The 23,671-nt window shown below is 38.2% G+C and overlaps 2 protein-coding genes across 9 annotated transcripts in view; both read right to left on the bottom strand.

Moving 5' to 3' along the window:
- Window positions 1-7,847, bottom strand: part of LOC113065178 (arf-GAP with coiled-coil, ANK repeat and PH domain-containing protein 2-like) — a 44,361-nt gene extending 36,514 nt beyond the window's left edge. For 2 of the 8 annotated variants that reach the window (XM_026236419.1, XM_026236421.1), the window contains exon 1: window positions 7,438-7,842. In XM_026236419.1, the coding sequence (XP_026092204.1) occupies window positions 7,438-7,490 (53 nt within the window). In that variant the 5' untranslated portion in view covers window positions 7,491-7,842. Of the gene's footprint in view, window positions 1-7,437 lie in introns of all 8 variants that reach the window. The other 6 variants (XM_026236418.1, XM_026236417.1, XM_026236420.1 and 3 more) reach the window with 6 other exon arrangements.
- A 3,378-nt stretch (window positions 7,848-11,225) lies between these two features.
- Window positions 11,226-20,481, bottom strand: LOC113065185 (protein phosphatase inhibitor 2-like). The gene is made up of 6 exons (XM_026236433.1): window positions 20,116-20,481; window positions 14,108-14,215; window positions 13,512-13,595; window positions 13,003-13,103; window positions 12,590-12,760; window positions 11,226-11,981 (listed from the first exon to the last, which is right to left on the bottom strand). The coding sequence occupies exons 1-6, from the start codon at window positions 20,238-20,240 to the stop codon at window positions 11,962-11,964; spliced, it is 609 nt and encodes a 202-aa protein (XP_026092218.1). The 5' UTR covers window positions 20,241-20,481; the 3' UTR covers window positions 11,226-11,961.
- Window positions 20,482-23,671: the final 3,190 nt, after the last annotated feature.

The following is a 23,671-nucleotide window of genomic DNA, read 5'->3' as shown; positions in this document are numbered from 1 at the left end:
AGAGCACATTTGCATACAGATCTCTTAAAGGTATAGCAGAAAAAACAGGGTCAGAGAGGAGGTAGAAATTAATGTCATGAAAAACCGTGTCACAAACCTTGACTAAAATTACAAATGAACTTGGGGGGTCGAATTAAATGCTTTTATGTTTTATTTGGTTAAAAGCAGAAGTCAGATTCTGATGATTAGCTGATATAGTTTAAAAATATCTACACATCATTTTGTCCCGAAGACAGCAAAACAGTGAGGGGAGAGAATCTGTGCAGTTTCACTCCCTTCAACAGCTGCTTTTCTCCTCATGTTCACATGTGACTTCATCGCAGGGATGTTTGAGTTAATCTAACTAAATTCCTAAATAAGAATGAGAAAAACACCTCTGTAAAGCACACTCAGACGCACCGTTCAAGACCAGGGTTGAGGACAAGTATTTTTTGAATATATGTCGATGTAGATATGAGCAATTACTTTTGTTCCTTTTTCTTAAAATTAGCAAATAGATTCAAATGCACAATATTTTGGTAACATCCTTTTTTATTTAATTTATCTGATTTCTGAAGATCATGTGACACTGAAGACTGGAGTAATGATGCTGAAAATACAGCGGAGCATCACAGGAATAAATTACAGGTTACAATATATTCACATTATTATTTTTTAATTCATTTTGATAAAATAACGGTTTATATCGGTCTTAAGTCATAACACTAAATATCAGCCAGTGTCCATGCATTTATGATAATAAATCAACATGCAGATATGATTTTAATTATAGTTTAAGTTAATGCTTTTAGATAAGATTAATAAACATTCGTTATAAATAAATAAATAAATAAATATATATATATGTATATATAGTAACCTAAAAAAGTCATTACTAAGCTTTAAGCTGAAAATGATTGAAAATGTGGGTAATGCACACAATACGTTAACTTTCTTCACTGCGATATTATTTTAGTATCATTGGGATACTGTTATAGTTTGGAATTGGTTTCTATTTTCATATTTTGATTTTAAAGTTTTAGTAAGTTTGGGGTGTGTGTTTGTCATTTTTGTTAGCTTTTAATTTGACTTGTTTCATGTATTTATTTGTGGGCCCACAAAATAGAAATGTGTCGATTAAAAAAAAAAAAAACTTTGGCTTTTAAATGATTTTAAATCCACTTATGGTTATTTCAGGAAACAGTCATGATGGCACATTTAACACAACATTTTCCGTAAGATGAAGGGCCAGCGTACAAACTATTTAATATGATGCAGCCCCAGAACGTCATCTCTGTTCTTCATTAACCCACAAAGCCAAACTTAACCCCTAAGACACATGCCTTTCTTCAGTTGATTTAAAACCATTATCTTCCGGTCACTCTGCTGTTGGCTGAGAGTTATCTTGCTGAGGTAAAAAGCTCTTAGTTAATCAGTTGAGTTATGATTCTGAGGCACATCTTCTTGACAAAACGACTTGCTACTTATTTTCATCCCAGAGATTTTCCCAAAACAGCTCTGGCTGGTGCAGTCGGTTGGGAAAGTGCTGACAGCAGTGAAGTGGGCTGCTGCTAATGAAATCTAGGCCAGTGCCTCATCGACGGAGAGCTGGAGCAGATCCAGAGACCGGTGAGTCATGAGAGGAGGAAAGTGCGGCACAAACTACATATCTGCCTCCAGAATGGCTTGGCACCAACACAACCCTCCAAAACGAGTATATAGGAGCATGAAAAACTGCTTAAAATAAATCTTAAAGGAACAGTACTGGCTGAAACGGATACAGTGGTCCAATTTGAATATATTGGAGAAACTCATTTTTTCACGTCTCCTCCACAACTTAATTAATTTAGGCACGCAGATGTGGTGAAGACAACTTGCTGAAGTTCAAACCGAGCATCAGAATGGGGAAGAAAGGGGATTTGACTTGACTGGAAGTGACTTTGAACTAGAGGTCGGCCGATATTTGTCTTATATATATATATATATATGTGTAAGACAATTATTTAGCCTACTAGCCTACTGGAGATTCAATCACAATTGTATTAACAGCGAGTCATAAACAGGACTATCTGGATTATTATTATTTTTTACTTAATGTTTGAAACAGCAGGTTATCAACTTAGAATATCAATTTATATGAAGTGCCACTATGCATATCCCACAACATTTGGCTAAATGAAAAAAAAAAAAAAAAAACGATTCAGAACAGGCACAAACAATAACGTGACAACTTAAACAGCAGCAGGAGTAAAGCATATAGCCTAGACTAATTCACTTCTTAATATTGTTTGCAAGAAACACCAGTCTATCCACTTGATCTGGATTAAGTGCGGCTCTCTTTTTATTTACAATGTTCCCTGCGGTGGAGAACAAATGTTCGAAGCACACAGACGTGCCTGGCTACTAGCTCTAATTCGCTTGATTTGGTCATGGGCCTACGCTACAATACATTTAGAGTGTCCTCTACTGGATAAGATGGCAAGGAATAAAATAAAAAACAAACAGTCTAATCATAGACTGTAAAAAATGCGCTACACATGGCATTTTAATAACCGGATATTTTATTTATAGTTCAATTACGGATATTAAACGTCATGTTCGAATGCATATTCGAATAAAAAGTGACAGCCCTAATTGGGAATAACACAAAAGAATGATGATCAGGTCAACACAGATAAGTACAGAAATTCTATATTGAATAAAAAAAAAAACTGCGCTGGTATCGGATTGGTATGGGCAGATACTCAGAATTTTTGATATCGGATCAGTTGGTATCAAAAAATGGTATCGTTGCATCCCTACTTAAAACAAGCTTAATTTTCTTTATGCAAAGTACAATTTCTTCTTTCTTTTGTTTTTCGAGAGGCACACATTTAACCGGTCGGTCATGGTTATGATAGGTATCGTGGGACTCAACCAAACTGAACGAAACTATTGTTTGGTGTTTCTTTAATCTCATCAATGATGTGGGACCACATTAATAAAGTACCCAGCATCAAAGAACAAGAGGCAATACAGAAGACTAAACAACTGAGAAGCGGGAAACCACATCAGACCTCTACTTGTCAACGGTCATCATAAAAAGCAGGACTATTCCTGAAGAGTGGACAGGGATTTGTTTAGCCAGCTGGATTCAGTGGAGGAATCACACCCACCTTCCTCAAATATTTACAGAATGAAAACGCAACTAACTTTCTACCATGAGGTAGATGTAATGAAAGATCTTATGACGAGTCCTCAGTTGGCTCGACGCAGTCTCTGAGGATCATGGGAAATGAGGGTAACGTGAGATCAGTAGAAGTTCCTGATTGGGACGGAGTAGCAGCAGTGGATTTGGGCTTGATGTGTGTGACGCACGGGTCGGCCCCTATGTTGTCGAACTCTTCCTGCAATTGTTGGGAAACAATCTGAGATGAAAGAGAGGGGGTGGGGAGTTCACAATGAGCTAATCCTACAATTTTTAGAAAACCAACAACACCACGTAATGAGATGACATGGAGGACATTTTGCAGGCAAATCCTTGCCAACTATAAGACAGAAAAAAAAGAAAGAAAATAGATCTGCACGTTCTCCAAACTCCAAAAACCACTGATCTTTCTGAAGCCACCACAACACCAACACCAGCCTCTTTCACACAGAGATTCTGGAAAACACACTGATTTATCACGGGATCATTGGATCTTGGTTCATTCACACTGCCAGTGATTTTCTGGAATCGGTGTATGCATTCACACACATTCTGTAAAGATCCTGTTAAAACTTGTGACATTAGGACAGCAATCCTCAAATCTGGCCCATGGGATCCACTTTCCTGCAGAGTTTAGCTCTAACCCTAATCAAACACACCTGAGCAAGCTAATCAGTGTCTTCAGGATCATTAGAACATCACAGAGAGGTGAGTTTGATCAAGGTTGGAGCTAAACTCTGCAGCGCATTGGCCCTCCAGGACAAGATTTGAGGAACCCTGCATTAGGATGTGATGTGTAATGTGACGCGTTCCATTTCCAATCCCGGCAATGTTACTAGGTCCCCATTCTAGGACATGACAAGCGATTACACAGAAGACAATCTGGCCATGGTGTGAAAGGGGCTTCAGTGTGTTCAAGACACAGATGCTGGTTTAGTGTGGTTTTAAAAAAAACATTTATAGTAAATAAAATAAAACTAAAATAGCTTATTTAATTAAGCGCGCACTTCCTGGGGGTCGGGCGTACTGCGCAGACTCAAACTGAGCTTGATGACGTAAATGTCACGTGAGGAACCTGTAAGTCTTCTAATCGCTGTGCCAAGGGAAATCTGAATCACCCACCGAATCTTCCAGAGAAGGCGAGCGTGTACAGGAGCAAATTTTGTTATTAATTATTTTAATTTTGCATAGTTTTTAGTATTAATCATCCCCCCCGATAGACTGATATACAGTAAAAGATTGCCTGCGAGCTTCTCCTCCTGTCCATACGGTAATTTCTCTACTGTGCGACAGGGAGTCGCTGGTTATGACGCAATCATTAGCCCATTTTTACAAAAACTGCTTCTACAGGACCATAACGTAAGATACAAGGTAATGGGGCCTTTTATACATTTTCGTGTTTCCTTAGAAATAATGAATGGACAAATGGAGTCTTTAAACACCTCAGATGTAAAGTTATTCGCTGTCAAAGTGACGCCAAAATGAATGGGAGTCAATGGGAATGCTAACTGCGGGTGGGGGTCCGCTAGCCAATGGCGGCGCCCAGGGGTGCTTCAATACAATATTAAACCCTGCCCCCCCGGTTAGTTCAGGTTAACTAATGGCACAGCTAAGATAAGCTCCAGGCTGTGCCCGCTAAAAATCCTGTGTAAAGACATAATGCTGCATAAAAACTGATTAAATTATGACCCATTTTAGCCCCTAGAATCAAAGAATACAATTCTGGCTGATATGTAAATGCATTAATGCCACCCCTGAGCCGCATTAAACAGTTTGTGTAAAGACACCTTAATTAAATACAAGCTTCCCTAACTAGGGTTTATGAAGGACCTGCGGGGGGTTCATGAGTTTAATGGAAAGCTAACCAACAAATCATCAAAAATGTACATTAAAATGTAATGTATTTTTATTTCCCTGCATGCAATCTGGGTGTCTGCTAGGTGGGTGCTTACTGACTGAAGTCAAAACAGTTCAGCCTCAAGTGTTTTTGATACTCTGGTGTGCATGTATACTGTATAGTGCCTGCATTATACACAATCAAATGAAACTCTAGTCAGCAGAGAAAATTAATAGTACCGGTTTTGCCTTAAACACCACAAACCCTTGCTACGTTGCCTTCAGTTAACAAAAATAAACATCGAGCGAAATAATGTGTCTATTCTTTAAAGCGGCATCTAGCGTACGATTAAATACTTTAGTTTGCTTTATAAGTTCAGAGGTTTACTGCAGCTCTACACAATGTGTTTACTGGGTCGAAGATGAAGTTGCTGAAGTGAAATGCATTTGCTAAAAACTAAACGTCTCTTCGATCAAAGTGGATATAAATTCGCAACCAGCAAATTCAAACCCAACACATAAATGGAAACCGATGTCAAGAGGGCCATTCCACGGGGTTTTACCCATCACTCCCAATACACCGAGTTAAACACAGAAAATGGAAAAATGATCCAAGCAGGAGTGGAAAACCTGGCTGCAGAGGAAACTGTACGGTGTGAAATGACTTTTGTGCTGACAGATGAGCTTCTGATCACAGATGGGTGAAAAGTGCACACTAAAGTAGGAAAAAACTCCCCTCATCTGTGTATTATAGATAGGCTATATTATCATTGTTTTACCTTTAAAATGGTGCAGTCAGTGTTATAATAATTCATAGCTTTGAAAACTGTCCTTCATGATTCCAGTCTTTATAGAAAACAGTCCTGATGAGAAATGTTTCAGTCAGGGATTGAGGAAATGAGAACTATTGCCTATTTTCTTCAGAAAACGTAAACTACAGTGGTCAATGAAGTGCTTTTTGACTTTGCATAAGAAACAACATGATTAAGTGCATCTGTCCAGTGGTTTCACTTCCTCTCAGCTAAACCCAGGGCGCCTTTTTGACCCCCATACCCCCAAAAAAAAGAGTTTTCCATAAACATCTGCTCCTTATTTCTGAGAGGATGTGGTTATGAGAGAGGCAGGAGAGATGACGGGGCAGAAAGCAGAAATAATTCTTCAACACTTTCACAGAGACACTAACAGCTCCGGTCCCCATCCACTTTCACTGTATGGAAAAATCTTTACATCAGCAGCCCACATTGCTATTCAATAACAGGACCCAACACAACCAGATGCAACAGAAATTAAAAATTAAAGCCAAAAGTTGGCAATGAATCAGTAAAACAATCGCAAACCTGCAAACTGCAATCGTTTACATGGAAAGAAACAAAATGGCACACTTATTCAGGATTAGCTGTTCATTTGAAGGTGGCAGTGCATGTCCTGTTTTATTTAAGGAATAGGGATCTATCAAGGTTTGGTCATGTTTGTGGAAGTGAATCATGGCACAGACAATTGAGATCTCGGAGGACCTCAGAAAAAGAGTTGGTGTTGTTCATAAGGGCTAGAAAAGGTTTGAGTTTGGACTCCAATGGAGTACAAATGGAGGAAATTCAAGACCACCGTTACCCTCCCCAGGAGTGCTCCACTATCAAAGATCACTCATCCCATCTGTGAAACATGCTGGTGCTGGTATCATGGTTTGGGTGCATCTGGTCCAGAACGGCTTGCCAACATTGATGAATTCTGAATTATACCAGCAAATTATGAAGGAAAATATATTTCCAATAACTGAATCTCTAGAGAAAGTGGATCATGCAGCAAGACAATGATCCCATGCACACAGGTTGTTCTACCAAAGACTGGTTAAAGGAGGACAGAGTTAATGTTTTGGAATGACACGCAATGAGTCAAATTCTGAACCTTAATGCAATTGAAATGTTGTGGATGGAAGGAAACCCAGCAACATCACAGAGCTGAAGCGGTTCCTTACTGAGGAATGGGCTAAGATTCTAAAATCTGACTGTGACTGGTCTCTGTATGAAACTGGGTGTATATTAGCTGTAGGCTAATTAGGAAAGGAACATTTAAAAGATAAAATAGGTATTAGGGAGAATCAATAAAATTAAGAACAAGTACTTTTTTTATTGTTAGGTGATCCAGATTACATCTAATCAATTAATAACCAGCACTGTGTGTGTGTGTGTGTGTGTGTGTGTGTGTATTACATGTACATAATGAAAATGTGAATATGTAAATGGCATGCTATGAATAAATTAATGATTAACACAAACCCAACCTATTAAAACAAAGCCATGTAAAAGCTTTAAATACTGACAGCATAATGAGCATCTAAATCAATGTTATTTTTTTTTATTTTATTAAGTGTAACATTACGCTTATGTTGTACTTTCCCATTTACTCCCAAACAAACGCCTAATGTCTTTCCTCACCTGAATCTGGGAGAATCCTTGAGACATTCCTCGAAATCCACAGTAATCTTCATGTTGACTTGATCAGGTTTATAAACACGGATTAAAGAGCTAGCAGGCTAACATTAGCTCCAGTAAAAACAGAAAGAGCTCAAACTTCTCTTCAGATCACTCCAGAATCCCGGATGAACTCCACACATTGGATTCAGTCGGACGTGAAGCTGTAGAAATGGGTTTTAAAAGGTTTAACGTTAGTTCCTCCAGCATTAGCGAGCGGACCGATATATGAGTGCAAATGAGCAGCACAGACTGACTGCGTCTCGAAACCCAGAGCGCTTGCTGCCTATCTAGACTGCACTTTTTTCCACGAGCTTCGTCCTGTAGAATAGAAATGAAATAATTCAAGTAGAATTAAAAATCATATGGTTCGTTAGTTATAAAATGGGCGGGACTTAGTTTTAGCCCGTGTGTTCACTTCGCCTGTCAATCAATTTGACCGTTACGTTTCCAAGCATCGGGTTGGCTGACGTGTTTTTGTAAGGCGGGGCTTTGTAGAAAGTGGGTGTGGTTATACGGATGAATTCGTTTACGGCATCTTTTACTAATTATTATTATTATTATTATTATTGTTATTGTTATCATCATCCAGGTTTTTACTCGAAGCCGTGCAGTTCAATGTAAATACATTTTTTCTCGTTGTCGTTTTTCAGACAGTTTAGCGTCCAGCGGTTAACGTTACTAAATGTTACTTTTCCCAGCGCTGGTCAGGTTTGACCAATCACAGGCGTTTGCGATTAGTGCGTAAAAACATATTTAGAGATTGTAGGCGGATCTCCGTTTTAGGTATCTATTAGGTATCATTAAATGTCGCATACTTAAATAATTACACTTTTTAGTGTGCAGATGTGTTCAGTAAGATAAACATGGTCTTGAGATTTGAACGCGGTTTAAGGACGGAATCGGCTGTTTGAGCCCTGACGCGCCCCCTGGAGGAAAACACATGTAGTGTCTCACTGGAGTAGTGACGTCTCATCTGCCGCTCGAGAGATTTGAGACACGGCCAGAAACAGGCCAGTGAACCCAGTCTTCACACACTTACACTCTTTCCATGTGCTCTCATAAATTTTTAGCAAAAAAAAAAAGCATCAAAGACTGCTTCAGATTATCTCGAGAGATATATATATATATATATATGCTTGTGAAATTCATGAAGTAAATACACTGGATTTGGTTTCCACGTTTGAGGAAAAGGTTCACTCCCACTTTTATTCACAATGAAACGACCGATACAGTTTCGCTCTTTAAAAATCATTCATGTACATCGACCAGGCATATATATATATATATATATATATATATATATATATATATATATATATATATATATATATATATATATATAAATATAACGTTTTTTTTTTTTTTTTTAAGCTTAAAAGTCCATTCCTTCAAGTGAATTTAATGTATAGATCAAGTTTGTGTTGGTTGAATTTATGTATTTTTATTTTTGTGTGAAATACTTCCATCTAGTTGTTGATTTCTGACATGCAATCATTGGAAACTGTTAGGCTATTACTTCTGATTCTGAACTCGTGCTTAAAATTTAGTGTACATACTAAAATATATTAATAACTTCTAAAAAAATAAAAAAATAAATGCAGTTACTCTTATAACTGTATATATGTATCAAATGGGACAGTATAACTATCCAGAATGTGTTTTCTCACCTAATGAGTGAAAATAAAAACCTTTTTTCTTTTGCTGTGCCCTAGCTGTAAGACCACATAATTAAAATGAGACGCACTTGGGACATTAAGCCCTCTTTTACCTCATTTGCATGTGTTGTATTGTATGGATTGATGAACTGAGAAATAATGTTGAACAGATATTAAAAGGGACTCTTAATAATGATGAACAGAAAAGGAAATATTGCATATAAAAATATATCAACGTATGAACTTGTGTAATTCAGTAAATATTCTTACACCAGCCTAAATCAAAGAAAAAATGTGCTGTCCCAATCACCCAATAGTTACCAATTCCAGTTACCAATGATTTTGCTAAACTAACACACCAAGACAAAGACGTTAGCCAACACATTTAAAAGGTACTGTAGTTTGAAAACCTGTAACAGCGAATTAACGCATATAAAAACACAAACCAACACATTCTTACCCGTGAAAGTTTATCCAATTTATTCAGGAATTTAACATTTCGTCTTTTTTCTCCCCCAGCAGAGGCTGTGCAATGTTGTGACGTCTTGAAACGCATTGCTTTTAATAGCGAGTGACGACACACTGACCGTTCCAAGATGGCGGACGTGTCAACGTTTTAAAGTGGGAGACAGATAACTGAATGGTCTCATCCATTGGTGTGAACATTGAAATAGTTATCAGTTGTTGGTGTGATGTGAACGAGCTTTTTAATAAAGGTATAAGCTGATATTTTTTTTGACTTCGACTAGAGTATTGGCAGTTGTAATGTAGTAATATCATTGTATTTTCTGTAATGGTATGTCACTTACTTAAAAACAAATCCAAAGAACAAGTTCATACCAACATTTTAATGACTGACAAATATGCACATTTTCATTTGAAGAATATGCACATATATTTAGGAAAATAAATAAATATATATATTGTGGAGGAATAAAATGAACAGAAATTGTCAAATTACTCAAAACGCATGAAGCAAAAAAAAGAAAGTTCAACAATGATAAAAATCAAAGCACTTGTTCTTGAGAATGTAGAAATGTAGGATTGCACTATATCTGACATGACCGTATGAATGTGTGCAATCCACGTCAATGACTGATGGGACATCGCAAGACAATACCAGACCTTTCATTCTTTTCATCAAAAACTGATACCAGTTAAGAAATAGGTGCTTTTATATTCAATGTGTCCAGCAGTTTGTGAATTTCCTGACATCATTCAGTCAAGGGCAGGCCGTGTGAATGATGGGATCATCTCAGAAACACAGATCTCACACTGATTGTGCTGTCTTTATGTCCAGAAGAAACACAGTAGCCAGAAAAAGGTCTATAAAATGCATCCAGGCAGAAACACTTGAATTGAATAACGGTTTCCAAAAAAACAATACTGTGCCAGTGTTTGGGTGAACTTTGTAAAACCAGTCAAGAACCGTTTTATTATTATTATTATTATTATTATTATTATTAAGTAAAATAAAAATAAAATAAAAAATATATGTAATTTGGTCATTTCATTAAAATTTAGCACAACTTAAGTACTAAATGTTTGTAAATATTTGATATTTATGAATGTAATGCATCTGGATGTTTTATTTGAGGTGGTGCATTTTATTCTGAATTATTATATTACAGTGAAGTTTTTTTCCCCCAATTATTATTATTATTATTATTATTATTATTATTGCCTTTTGGTAATGAGTCATAATATTTGTATTTATTTATTTATTTATTTATCATTACAGAGCCAAAATATGTTTGACTTTTGAATTTTTTGTATTTTATTGCATTACTGTAACAAGCCTGAATACTTTTATTTAATAGAAAATATGCAAGAGTTTATATAAAGTAATAATCATCTGGGGGGGGGGGGGGGGGTTATTTATATATATATATATATATATATATATATATATATATATATATATATATATATATATATATTATATTTTGTTTGCAGCATTCACCCATTTAGCTTATTATTATTAGTATGATGATTATTTATTATTGTATTGTGTGTGATTGTCCATGACTAAATTGATAAACCAGAATAACAAATCCAATTTTGGAGATCAAATTGCTGCATCAACATACCAAAATTATGATTTTTTTCTTTTATTAGGTACTGAAAGGATAATTATATTCTTCAGCAATCATAGAAAGAAATCACCTCATTATAAATGGCATTTAGGAAATAAAAAGGCGATCAAAACAAAGAAAGCTCAATAAGGATGCCAAGTCAAAATCCATCAGAACTGTTCAGCATCTGTTAAACAGTTTTGGAAAAGCAACAGAGACAACCACAGGGTTCAGTCTACTGATCAGTAGTTTGACATCTAGTTCAGTAATACTCACCTGTTAAGATACTATTAGTGGCGATGAGGTTAAACATGGTTTTCAGAAGCCGTGCATACAGTAGAGCTCATGTGAGCGATGTGTGTCAGAGCCCAGGACCACATCCGTCCTCCATTAGCGGCGCATCCTAAACCACCGGCCTGGTCAGATCACATTAAACTCAATCACTACAAGAGGTGGGGATTCACATACAGTGTACGGTTGATTGTGGATCATTAGGGGTGTAAGACACAAGCACACTTCTGAGCGGACTCCCACTCTCTCGCCACAGGAAGAGGGTGGAGTCCAGGCCTGGACCTGTCTGATAACAGTCTCGTTTCTTAGCGTGATGACAATAAACGTTTGGCAAATAATGGAGCTGGATGATATACGTGGCATTGTGCTGTTGGTAGGACACACGGGGTGGAGGGGGATCCCGAAGCTGAACCGGTGACGACATGCTGCCTTCCAGACGGTCGTGGGACAAAATCTTGACATCCTTATAAATCCAACGAATCAGCTGTAATAGATGAACGATGAGACGTTTGAATTTATTACAGTATTTCAAAACATTTTTTACATCCGTAAAGAAAAAGCAGGGTAAAACATATCGGCAGTATTACATTAAAAAGATTTTTTAAAACTAATTATATATATATATATATATTAGTTTTATATATAACATTTATATAAGGAATATTAGGCATTCCTTATATAAATGTTCCTCTGATGCAAAGCTGAATTTTCAGCACCATTAATTCAATCAATCAATATTTTAGATTAGATACTTTTTTTTTTTTAAATTAGATACTTTTTTTTAATCGATAAATTGGTCCTAAATGCCTAATATTTATTAAATACGATATGTAAAAAATGTTGTTGTTTTTTTGTTTTTTTTTACATTTTGTCTGATGGTCCAACAGACAGTTTGACAATTTTTTTTTTTTCTATTATTCCATATGTCGAGCTCTCCAGGGTCAGACAAGGTTAATATGACGGGTTAAAAGTTTATCCAAATCACTAACCCCAAACACAGCACTAGTGATGGCTCGACTCCTCTCCAAACCACATGTGCAGTTCAGTGCGGGTCAATAGTGTTACTAACACATGGTTTTAGTCTTTATTTACCCTCTTGTGGGGGGTCAACGGTGATGTCCTCGGTCTCCGTGTCATCCTTCATCTCTTCGTCCTCGTCTTCCTCCTCTTCCAGCTCACTGGCCATGAGTTGTCGGGCTAGTTTAATGTTCATACCTTCATTATAATGCATCTTCCTCATCATCTGAAACTGCTTCTTTCTGGCTGAGGAAGGACAAAACAAAAACACATCCAGCTCGAGAATCCACTGATTCAGTCGATGAACATCAAGTCATGCCTCTGTTTTTGTTTTTTAAAAGAAAGCTGACAGAAAGCAGTACTAGATCGGTACATCAAACTGAATACGGCACGTGTGGTTTTATTTCACATTAGCATTATATGCTCTCAACCCTGTTCTCTATTTCACAAGTATGTTTTTTCTCTGTGAGGCCAGACACGTGTGTCACCTTGCTCCTCCGGACTCAGCTCCTCCTCCTCTTCCTCACTGCTCTCCTCTTCTGGTTCCTCCATGAAGCGAGATCCTGCTCCTTCCGCCGCTGCCGCCAGCCTGACACAGACACATTATCAGAGTTTGATGCATCTTCATCAGAATCTCCCTTCATTTCCTGTGGCAGCACAGTAATGATAAAAGCTTCGATTACACACCTAATGTGCACTAATGCAGCTGCACTGCTGCTTAAAACCTTCCTGTCTTCAATAACTAATAATTATGTAACTTCACTTATAAAGGGATTATTTATTTCATTTGACACATTACTAACAAGAATTGTGTGCTTTGAGCTATTCTGGTACACTGCAGCCTGACCAAATAGTAAATAAGTGTTCGGTCATTATTAAAAAAAAGCGAATTCTTTGGGGGGGGGGGGGGCAAGGTTTGGAGCCTAAAACATGGGTACATCCCAAAACATTAGAAGAAATATATACATATCAGAGATAGCTATTATACATCACTTACTTCTTAGCGAGGTCATCTCCAGGTAGGACTGTGTTCCCGTCCGAATCGCTGAGCGCCCCCTCATCATCGTCACTGCCGACCATCCTAAGAGGAACAGGAGATTTTTGGTCGACAGCCCGAAGGGAGAAAGACAGAATGACCTTTTCTGCAAATTTGCCCTGTCATATTGAGTTGCACCCTCAGTGCTGCTCTTGTATTTTGCAGACGGGGCAGAAACATATCCAGAGAGAAGAGCAACACTTTGAACAACCCATATTCCCAATCCATACAGCCTCAGCAAGAGATCAGATCTTTAAAAATGACTATTCTTCAAGCTGTAGCATTAAGGCTCTAGGTGTTTTATAGATGTTTTTCCTGCACACTTTAGTCCAAAAAGAAATTGTCAGTTGATTTTATTTCCCTAAATTAATGTTTTGTTCATTTAATCCCTTCCTAGAAACTTCACTCAATCCAATTTGTTCTAACGAGCACGGTTTCATTATCTTCTTAGATTTAATAGGGTGGCGGCAGCTTCACTCCTGAATCTACGCAGTAGCACAGTCACAGCACAGAGCGATACAGGTATGGTCTAAACAGCATTAATGGCAGATGCTTACCTGTTGTATGGCGTGCTGGGTTCGTCTATCTTCATCAGCCCATAGTCCTTGTCCGCCGGGTGATATGTGGCCAAAATATTCATTTCATCCCATTTCTGAGACTTCTTCCTAAAAGAATGGGTAGAAACACAGAATGTATTATAGAATTATAGATAAAGCTCTTAGCCGTGATGCAAATGTTCCCACTGGGATCCTCTACATTAAACAAAGGACTCTGCCCCACTTTGAATCTTTTTGGAGTACTTTGGAAACGGCAGACAAAAAATAGCACCAAGTGGCATACATTGCCAAATATACTGACCCTTTAGTGATATAAATAAGACTGGCACACAAAGCCTTGTTTCTTGTCTTAAGTCTAGGTTTCCCAATGCACTGAATGCTATAAACCATCATGCTACAGTGCTACCCCCCAAGAGCAGTTTCGTAAAGCAAAGCACTATTCATTTCAATCGAGTGCCTTTCTTAAAGTGGCAGATGATGCATTTGATGCATAATTATATGGGCAATACCGGCATTAATCTAGATTAGATTAAAAAGTATCAAGTACTAATAATTATTTCTCTGTATGATCAGGACTTATAATTAAAGTAAATGGAATCCATTTCAAATTCATGTTGAATTGAAGAATAAATCAATTCAAGTCTTTCACACAAAATGAAACCTGAAAGCTCATCAAGATACGAATAAATCTTTAATACTTAAATAACACTCCTGGTACCATATTCCCTTCTGAAATGATCCATTTCTCACTGGCCTATTCAAGGATGTGCATCTACTGCATGGACGGAGCGGCGAGATCTTCGTATTTGATATTTGTATTTGACCAGATGGACCATCAATAAGTCAAAGTGATACAGAAAAAGCTAAGTATGACCCCAGTCAATCAATTATGGTTCAGTAAACACTCTGTCAATGCAATGACAGAGATACTTTACAACACTTCAAGTAGGGCTGGGTGATGATCATATCGTTAGATATATCACCCAGTCCTAACTTCAAGCAGGTAAAACTCTGACATGCTACAGAACCGTAACTAAACATGGGCTTTTTAGTAGTTCTTCTTTCTGTGTTTTGTAGTCTGATGAAAATCCTGTGATTGTATTTGGTGACATGAACGCAGCAGACTAGATCACTAATGCTTTAGCAGCAGCAGTCAAATGTGCCAATCCACATGGAAGAAGAACAGTTACACAACCAGCGTTTGGATGAGGTGCTGCTTCCAAGCAAGTGTGGAAATCCACTCGAACCTGATTTAAAATGACCATTTTTAACGATAGCATTTCATAGAACTGTTGTTTGACAAGAGGATTATTTTTAAGTCTCTTTTAGGGAGGTGCTGGACACAATCAGTGCAAGATTTACCGTCCTTCATGGACAGAAAGATGAATATAAAGGAGGACCGAGGACTAGTCGAATAAAGCTAATCTCTTCAGAATGGTTGTTCATGTTCCCTCGCAACATAATTTATAGATCAGTTTCATTCATGTTAGAGGCAGAGGCCTCCCCAATGGTGAACAGTGGTATCACATGAGAGAAAAAGATCATAGGTTAGAAAAACAATACATGAGCAAGCAGCCTGCAGGGACTTATTTGGAGAGTAGGTTCAAGGTTCAAGTTTATTGTAAGCCCAAGGGGCAATTTTTGATGCAGCATAAAGTCTGTAAACTTCACACAACCATCAAACTAGAAACAGTCCATAAACAATACAAACAACACTCTCACAGGTTTAAGAGTCTAACAGCAGTAAGAATAAAAGTAAATCCATACCAGTTACTCTTAAGTGTAGGCATACGATAACGTAACCCAGAAGGAAGCATTTAAACTCATGGAACAGCGGATGAGTATAATCTCCAAGAATAGTTTAAGTCGTCCGCATCCAGCCCAGAGGCTACAGAACTAGTCAAAAAAATAACAAAAAAACAAGGACAACTGGCTCCATCATATGGAGATGCCTCGGTTTGGCGTCAGGCGAACAGCAGGCAGATGTCTACTGTAGAGCCCTATGATTTACATGATGCAGAAAAACGCAGACGGAATCGCAGAATACAGTCATAAAATCGGAATTTAGAGTTTAACGTGCAAAGTCACGGAATTTGTCAAATTTTGAATGAATTAATCAAAAGTTGGTCATTGCATTCGCATCAAATCGCAATATGGACTAATATCTGCAAACATTAAGCCGGAAAAGTCTATTTAAATATGAATTCTGCATGTTTTGCGTGTCTGTGTTAATGAATGGCGCTTCTTCATTCATTAAACACACGGAAGCTCGTGTGACGCTCGCTGTGATTTCAGTGTCTGTCGACTCACTAAATAAAGACGTAAACACATGAACAACATCTCCAGAACTGCACTGAGAGTCACTTCATGAGCATCTGACCGTTTGTCTGAGTAAAACTAGCATCACATCACATCATAGACTGTAGTATCACATACACAGAACTGTAAAGGTAAACCCGTCAAAATAAAAGTATTTGCCAGAAATCCACATGCTAAAACACATAATTAGGGAACAATAAAACATTTCATAGGGCCCTAAACATGTAATATTTGACATATTTGTTTTTGCAGTAGTTTTTGGGGGGTTATTTTTCCTGTAAAGATAGATATATCGTATATCAAGATATAGCAAAATATATCGAGATACATTTTTGCTCCGTATCGCACAGCCCTACTTATAAGTACAGTTCTTATCCTTACTAAGGAGACTGACAATAACGGTGTCATCCACAAATGTAAAAAAAAAACATGTCTGTGTGTTTACTTACGAAGTCATTATTGTACAAAATGTAAAGCAAGGGCGAGAAAACACATCCCTGCGGAGAACATGTAGACGTTATTTGGGCATCTGGAAATGTGCTATTTTAGGGCTGGGTGATGAGACAATATTATCGTATATGGACGATTTCTACCAAGTATCGCGATGTCGATGTCAACAGTCAGGTAACAGGCGATTATCAACATTATAGGAAAAAAATTACAAATGATGAACCTACGTTGCAAAAAATATTTACATAGCCCCATAGTCACCATATCCCTGCTTCCAAATATATAGAGAAGTTATTTTTATTGAGTTAAAACCGGGTCAAAACAGACCTCCAAACTAGGAACATTAAGAATTTTGACCGATTAATACAATCAGTTAATTTCATATTTTTTTTCAATAATTAGAGTTTTCATTTGATTTAAGAGAAAAATAATTAATGTCTATTTATTTTATTAGTTTTATTTATATTATTCAGTTTTATTTTCAGAAACGCTGCAGGTGCTGACAATCAGACGATGTGTGAATCCCGGATCTGTTGTTGAACTGTTCTGTATGCTGCTGTTTGCTCATGTCAAAATATCCCTGTGTAAAGAAATGCCAATGTTTAAAGGCGATATTTTTGACCCATCGCCCAGCCCTATTGGAGAGCAAGCACAACAGATTTCAGGGAACGTGTCTGCGATTAGCAGAGCCAAATGCTGAAAAAAAACTCAACTTAAAAATAAGATCTACAAGCTGGTACAGGATATCCCCCTAAAGTAACAAAAAAAGCTGCCAAAAAACATGGCTCTCCTGCTACTGCAGATGTCTGAGAAACAAAGAATATTGTTAGGAAAAGAATAGCTTCATATTCATACAGGAATAAGGTGAGAGTGTCTTTAAAGACTTTTAGAGACTTAAAACTAGAGAGTAAAATGCAAAATTATTTATTGAATATTTCTCAACATCCGTAAGATGGAATCACTGAAATTTAGCAATTGTCCTACAATGTGACCATAATTAATGCTGTCTGTCAATCACATACGGTAAATTAACTATAAAAATATATAATGAGGAATCAGCCAAACTAAGACCATGAACCTGATCCAGTAGTTAAATACATGAGGTACAGCAAATTCATAACAAATGTTATTTTCATTTCATTCATTCTTATAATGCATTCTTAATATATTTAGAAAAAATAAAAAAAAGTGACATTACCAAAAAAAAAAAAAAAAGAAGAAATCAACACCTGTCGCTGTTTCTGTAACAGCTGGTATTACTTTCACTGAGTTAACAGTGACTGAGCAGAGATGATCTTAACTGTAGAAAGATAAATGCAGATCTGAGTATTACTAAATTATTACATTTTGATCTGTAACTCATCACACACTCCTTTTTCTGTAGACGTCTCAAATCATGCTGCTTTCCTGTTTACTTACTATTTTCTGTTGAAAATCTCACAGACTTGCACTGAGGGAGGGACCCGTGCCATGTCCGAGACCCAAATATCAAAGACTTGGGCTTTGCCAGTAAATAAAATGCCCTAGCAACCGCATCACGCACCAGCAGCACTAAGGACACCTTAACAAACGCCCTGGCAACCAGCCACTCTCCAGCACAAGCAAACACCATCCACTGTTTCTTCACAATACTCCAACCATACATAACTGCTTCATAGGGTTCAGTCTTATATTTCTATGAAATCACTTGAGACTTCAAAGAAAACTGACCAAAAGGTTTGCCTCATATTTGATGAAGTTTGCATCAATGATTCTATCCTATCTTCTTTTCTGCAAGTCTAAAGTATTCAGCTAACAGCCTACTACACAAATAAAAGAGCACAGCCTTGACTGTAAGAATTAAACTTGCTGTGGTTCTCATTAAAGCTACAGAAGTCCTTCAGTCGAGAGCAGTGAGTGGTTTCTCTTTGCCTTTGCTGTTTGATTAACATGAAGCACTCCGTCAGCAGCAGGAACATTAGGGTGCTGTCACTTTAAGAGCTGCACAGGTTAAACACGTACAGTATTTTCATTCTCAACAGTTTAAGTTCACTTAAGACATAACGAGCAAGCATTTACGTGGATAAGTGCCACACTGTCAAATTTTTGAGTGTATTTGACATGCGAGTTCTCATTTTCTAAAAAAAACCCCCCAAAAAATCATGCACGTCCCATTTTGTGAGTCACATCGAAACAGTTAATGGCACAGATCTAGCTCTAACACTTCAGTTCTCTATTCTTTTTTCTATTGTATTCTATCCACTTGTGTTCTTTTCCATTTCCTATTCATTAATATGGCTGCAAACAGCAGTTTCTGGGGCAGAGCAACAGGTATATTTATGTAAAAATGAAACAATATACTCATTCTGACTTGTACTTATTAAAATACATAAAAGAATGTGAGATCGTACTACATCTGATTATATTTTAAATGAATTTGACTTGAATTATGCTTAGTGAATGAGACCCAATGTTTGTTATGAGATGAGAAATATTGTAATATTAGCCTACAGTACACTCAACACTACTGTGGTTATCTAGTGGTCAGGTGCATCAGTGGATTCATGTTTTAATGGGACTCGTTTAGTGTCAGTGCAGTTGGCTAAGCCGTCTCACAGGACAGAAATCCAGTAATAGGTGTCATTCTGTGTGTCCTATTTTTCTAGGAGTGGGAGAGCTGGATTCAAGAACAATGTCTTCTGGTGAGAGAGAGGAAGAGGAGGCAGAGCCAAAAACAACACCTACAGACATCGACAAGCGTCATACTGAAAACACAGGCTCTCCATGAGGTTTCTGAAAAATCTTGAGACCTCCAGGACAGAGAATCGCTCTTCTGATTTATCAAATCTGCAGAGACTGAGTTTTGTGATGCCAGAGAGACAGCACAAGTGTTATCTCACCTTTATGTTGACATGTTAAATAGGTTCAGTCAAACCAAAACATGAACATGGTTAATATTTCGATATTTACTTTGAATGTAATTTTGAAGAAGCCTTTAAAATATCATCGGAGGAATGTCATTTCAACACAAAACTAAAAGAAAGGAGGTAAATTAACATAAAAATAAACCTCAGAGCCTACTAGCAGTCTAGGCTCCTATCCCAGTGATGTAACTGGGACCAGTTAAACTGAACCCACAGGACTGGTTAAGTGCATTAGTTCAGGTCACGGTCACCATCAGAGCAGTTTGATTGACAGCTCTCACGGTGACAGACGCGCTGTCGGACTCATTCAAAATGTTTTAAAGACTGGTTACTCACTGCTGGTCGTCTTCGGAGTTTATAGGGGCTCCTGGCTCGGAAGTGTCCTGGACTGGCTCCTCGGGTCGGGCTTTGATACTGGATTTGTTCTTCAGGATCCCTTTAATGGGTCGCGGTGCTGCCATAACCGCCAAACCCACCCACAACTCCTCTTTTACACTGTTAACGCCTCAAACTAACCACCAAACTACGCCGAGGCGCTTCAGAAACAACAGCCTGGCTTAATTTACTAACAGCCGATGTAAAAATGAGAGTTGTACGCTGTTTGTGATTAAAGTTTATGACCGTTGATGACTTGAATTTTGCCGGAGCTCGCGCACTTGCCCATTTACAGCGGCGAAAGGAAACAGGGCGCTGCAGTCAGTCTCGCACTCTCTGTTACCGCGAGAGTTGTAGCGTTGCTATAGAAACATTACTCTAATGTGTCACGCAGAAGTCGCCATGTTTGTTGGGGCTTTGCTGGCACACACACACACACACACACACACACACACACACACACACACACACACAGCGCTATATTTAATATTTGACGGCTGAAAACAATGCCTTCAATGGATTGTACTGTAATTTAACAACATGCCGACAACTTTCAATAGACAAAACACCATAAACAGGGTTGCCTATTCTCACGTATCTGGCGTGACACGCTTTCAGCATCAATCTCACGCTGAAGTCCCAATGAGTGTCACGCCAGAACCTCATTTTGATAAAATATGCTAAATAAATATTTTGCTTATTAACCCAGCTGTCATAATTAATGTAAGATAATATTTTGCTAGTAGCCTAGTACCAATAATGACAACTTTTGTCAGTTTTTCTTTAGCTTGTCTTTAACGGAAAACTTTTTATAATGTTTGGGCATTCAATTACTCTAAAATTGCATTTTGGGGGCCTGAAAACATAAACTTTTCAAAACACCAAAGTGCTGGTGTGCATATTTATTACTTGTTCAGTCTGTAGGTATAAGTGCAGGCATGTAGTGTTTCTATTCAAAGTGGCATTACCAACTACTGGCCTGACAGGAATTTGAGCAGAAAAAAAAGAAAAACAGATATTCTTAGGTAACAGTTATTCCTGTTGCTTTTCATCAGAAAACTAGCAGTACTTCATGTCTGGATGCATGTTACATAAATCTATGCATGTTACATGAATACGCCTAATGTAAGTATGTTGTTGACGAGCACCAACAGCAATTTCAAGGCCAGAAGACCTTTAGTCCATTAAACCATTACGATCTTGTTGAATTATGCTTGTTTGTGGGCTGGCTATTATGTCATTGTTCTTCTCTCAAGTTGGTGGAAACGTAGGCTGAGGGTTTTCAGAGAGGATGGCAGAGACCCCGACACAGCACCACTGACAGCTTTTCACAGTGAACAGTCATGCAATAGTTGCTCATAAGAGACCACTGATGCTGTAAGGGATGTAGACTATACCTGAAATGGTCCGAGATAAAGGATTATTTGGTTTGATTCAGAAATGTTTCCCAAGCTGGAGGTCTAGATCATCACCAGTGCAGGGGTCACAGTTCTCTCAGGTTATGCCAATAAATTAATATTGATTGTATAAATATATATATATATATATATATATATATATATATATATATATATATATATATATATATATATATATATATGTATATATTAATAAATCATATAATAAATAGGTTAAATATAAGAATATAATTTCATTGAGGCAACGGAAGTCATTGCAGAAGCGGAGGCTACCATCTGGTTTTGGTAACACAATGATAGGGCTGGACCAAGGGCTGTTTGATGGTTCAATCACCCCTAATGTCAGCATTTGTTGGATTTCCTCCTCAGTAGCCTGCTGACCAGCCTCTGGGACTTGGTAGTGCTTTTGCCTGACGATGGTTCCTGGTGGTGTGTGGATCTTGTGATGGAGGATCTGGGTCCGCCCGGGGATTGGGGAGAACACATCGGGGAACTGGCCGACCAGGTCAACCCCTGACAGCTGGGGCTTGACATCCACGACCACGGACTCCACTGTGGTGAGGGCGGCGAGCTGGTCCGTTGTCCCAACCCATTTATTCAACAGGTTAAAGGGTTAGTTCACCCAGATAGCAAAATTATGTAATTAATAACTTACCCTCATGTTGTTTCAAACCCGTGAGACCTCCATTTATCTTTGGAACACAGTTTAAGATATTTTAATTTAGTCCGAGAGCTCTCAGTCCCTCCATTGAAGCTGTGTGTACGGTCTACTGTCCATGTCCAGAAAGGTAAGAAAAACATCATCAAAGTAGTCCATGTGACGTCAGAGGGTCCGTTAGAATATTTTGAAGCATCGAAAATACATTTTGGTCCAAAAATAGCAAAAACGCCGACTTTATTCAGCATTGTCTTCTCTTCCGTGTCTGTTGTGAGAGAGAGTTCAAATCAAAGCAGTCTGGATATCCGGTTCGCGAACGAATCATTCAGTTCACCAAATCGAACTGAATTGTTTTAAACGGTTCACATCTCTAATACGCATTAATCCACAAATGACTTAAGCTGTTAACTTTTTTAATGTGGCTGACACTCCCTCTGAGTTCAAACAAACCAATATCCATGAGTAATTCATGTACTCAAACAGTACACTGACTGAACTGCTGTGAAGAGAGAACTGAAGATGAACACCGAGCCGAGCCAGATAATGAACAAAAGACTGCCTTGCCAGCTGCTCAGGAATTTGCAGCCTGCATTGGGGACAAGGACCATCACTCGGTCTCCAGGCTGGAATTCTCGAGGCTGTGCGGCTCGGTTGTAATGCCAACTCCGCCCGAGAAGGACAGGGACCGGTAGGTCCTTTCATTACTCCCACTTCCATCGGCCAAGATCCAGGGCCAGCCGATATATTCTCTCTTTCCGGGCCATTACATATCGCCTGTCTCCGTGCAAAACAAGTGATCGGGAGGGAAGCTTTGGTTTCTCCACAGGGTTCGAGGATGCGGGACTGAACAAGGCTGATGGCAGTGCCTGAGTAGAGCTGGAAACGGGTGGCCATTGATTTTCTCCTCCACTTCTGGAGCCCCCGCGGCCAGGTCACAGTGCACGATACAGCCTGCCAGCCATATCTGTACAGGTGATGTTAGTAACTCTGTTGGCATCTCTTGGAGCAGGAGCCGTCAGCATGACTACTGGTCCAGAGAAATGGCGGCACTCGCTCCCCCACATCCTGGTGTTGGGCTGCATCCGCTAGATTTAAATTAAAGATGCACATGTGCCTTGGTGAGTGAAATTCTTTTGAGCTCGCTCCAGAAATTGCAGAAACAATTAACATATAACCATACAGACTTCAACAGGTGAAAATGTGCAATATGCACATATATATACTCAGTACACACAGTTTACTATTAGACATACTTACAGTTAACACTACACATTATACGCAGTATGTACATACATACAGTTAGCACTAAACATACACTAAACACAGAATGTACACGTTCTACATTATGTAAACATATACAAGCATAAAAATATGCTAAGGTGCAACAGAGTGTACTTGAACTGGATACAGAAATGTCATGCATGTGCCCTGGTGATATCCA

The sequence above is a fragment of the Carassius auratus genome, chromosome 47, assembly GCF_003368295.1.
Source record: "Carassius auratus strain Wakin chromosome 47, ASM336829v1, whole genome shotgun sequence".
Taxonomy (NCBI): domain Eukaryota; kingdom Metazoa; phylum Chordata; class Actinopteri; order Cypriniformes; family Cyprinidae; genus Carassius; species Carassius auratus.
This window is presented reverse-complemented; position numbering and strand designations above follow the sequence as displayed.

Bases quoted from the DNA above. Each gene is read 5' to 3' on its own strand.
- LOC113065185 (XM_026236433.1), bottom strand. From the start codon at position 20,240: ATGGCAGCACCGCGACCCATTAAAGGGATCCTGAAGAACAAATCCAGT. The intron at 14,216-20,115 runs GTGAGTAACCAG...CCATTCTTTTAG, and splicing joins AACTCCGAAGACGACCAGCA to GAAGAAGTCTCAGAAATGGG. The intron at 13,104-13,511 runs GTAAGTGATGTA...TGTCTGTGTCAG, and splicing joins GGAGATGACCTCGCTAAGAA to GCTGGCGGCAGCGGCGGAAG.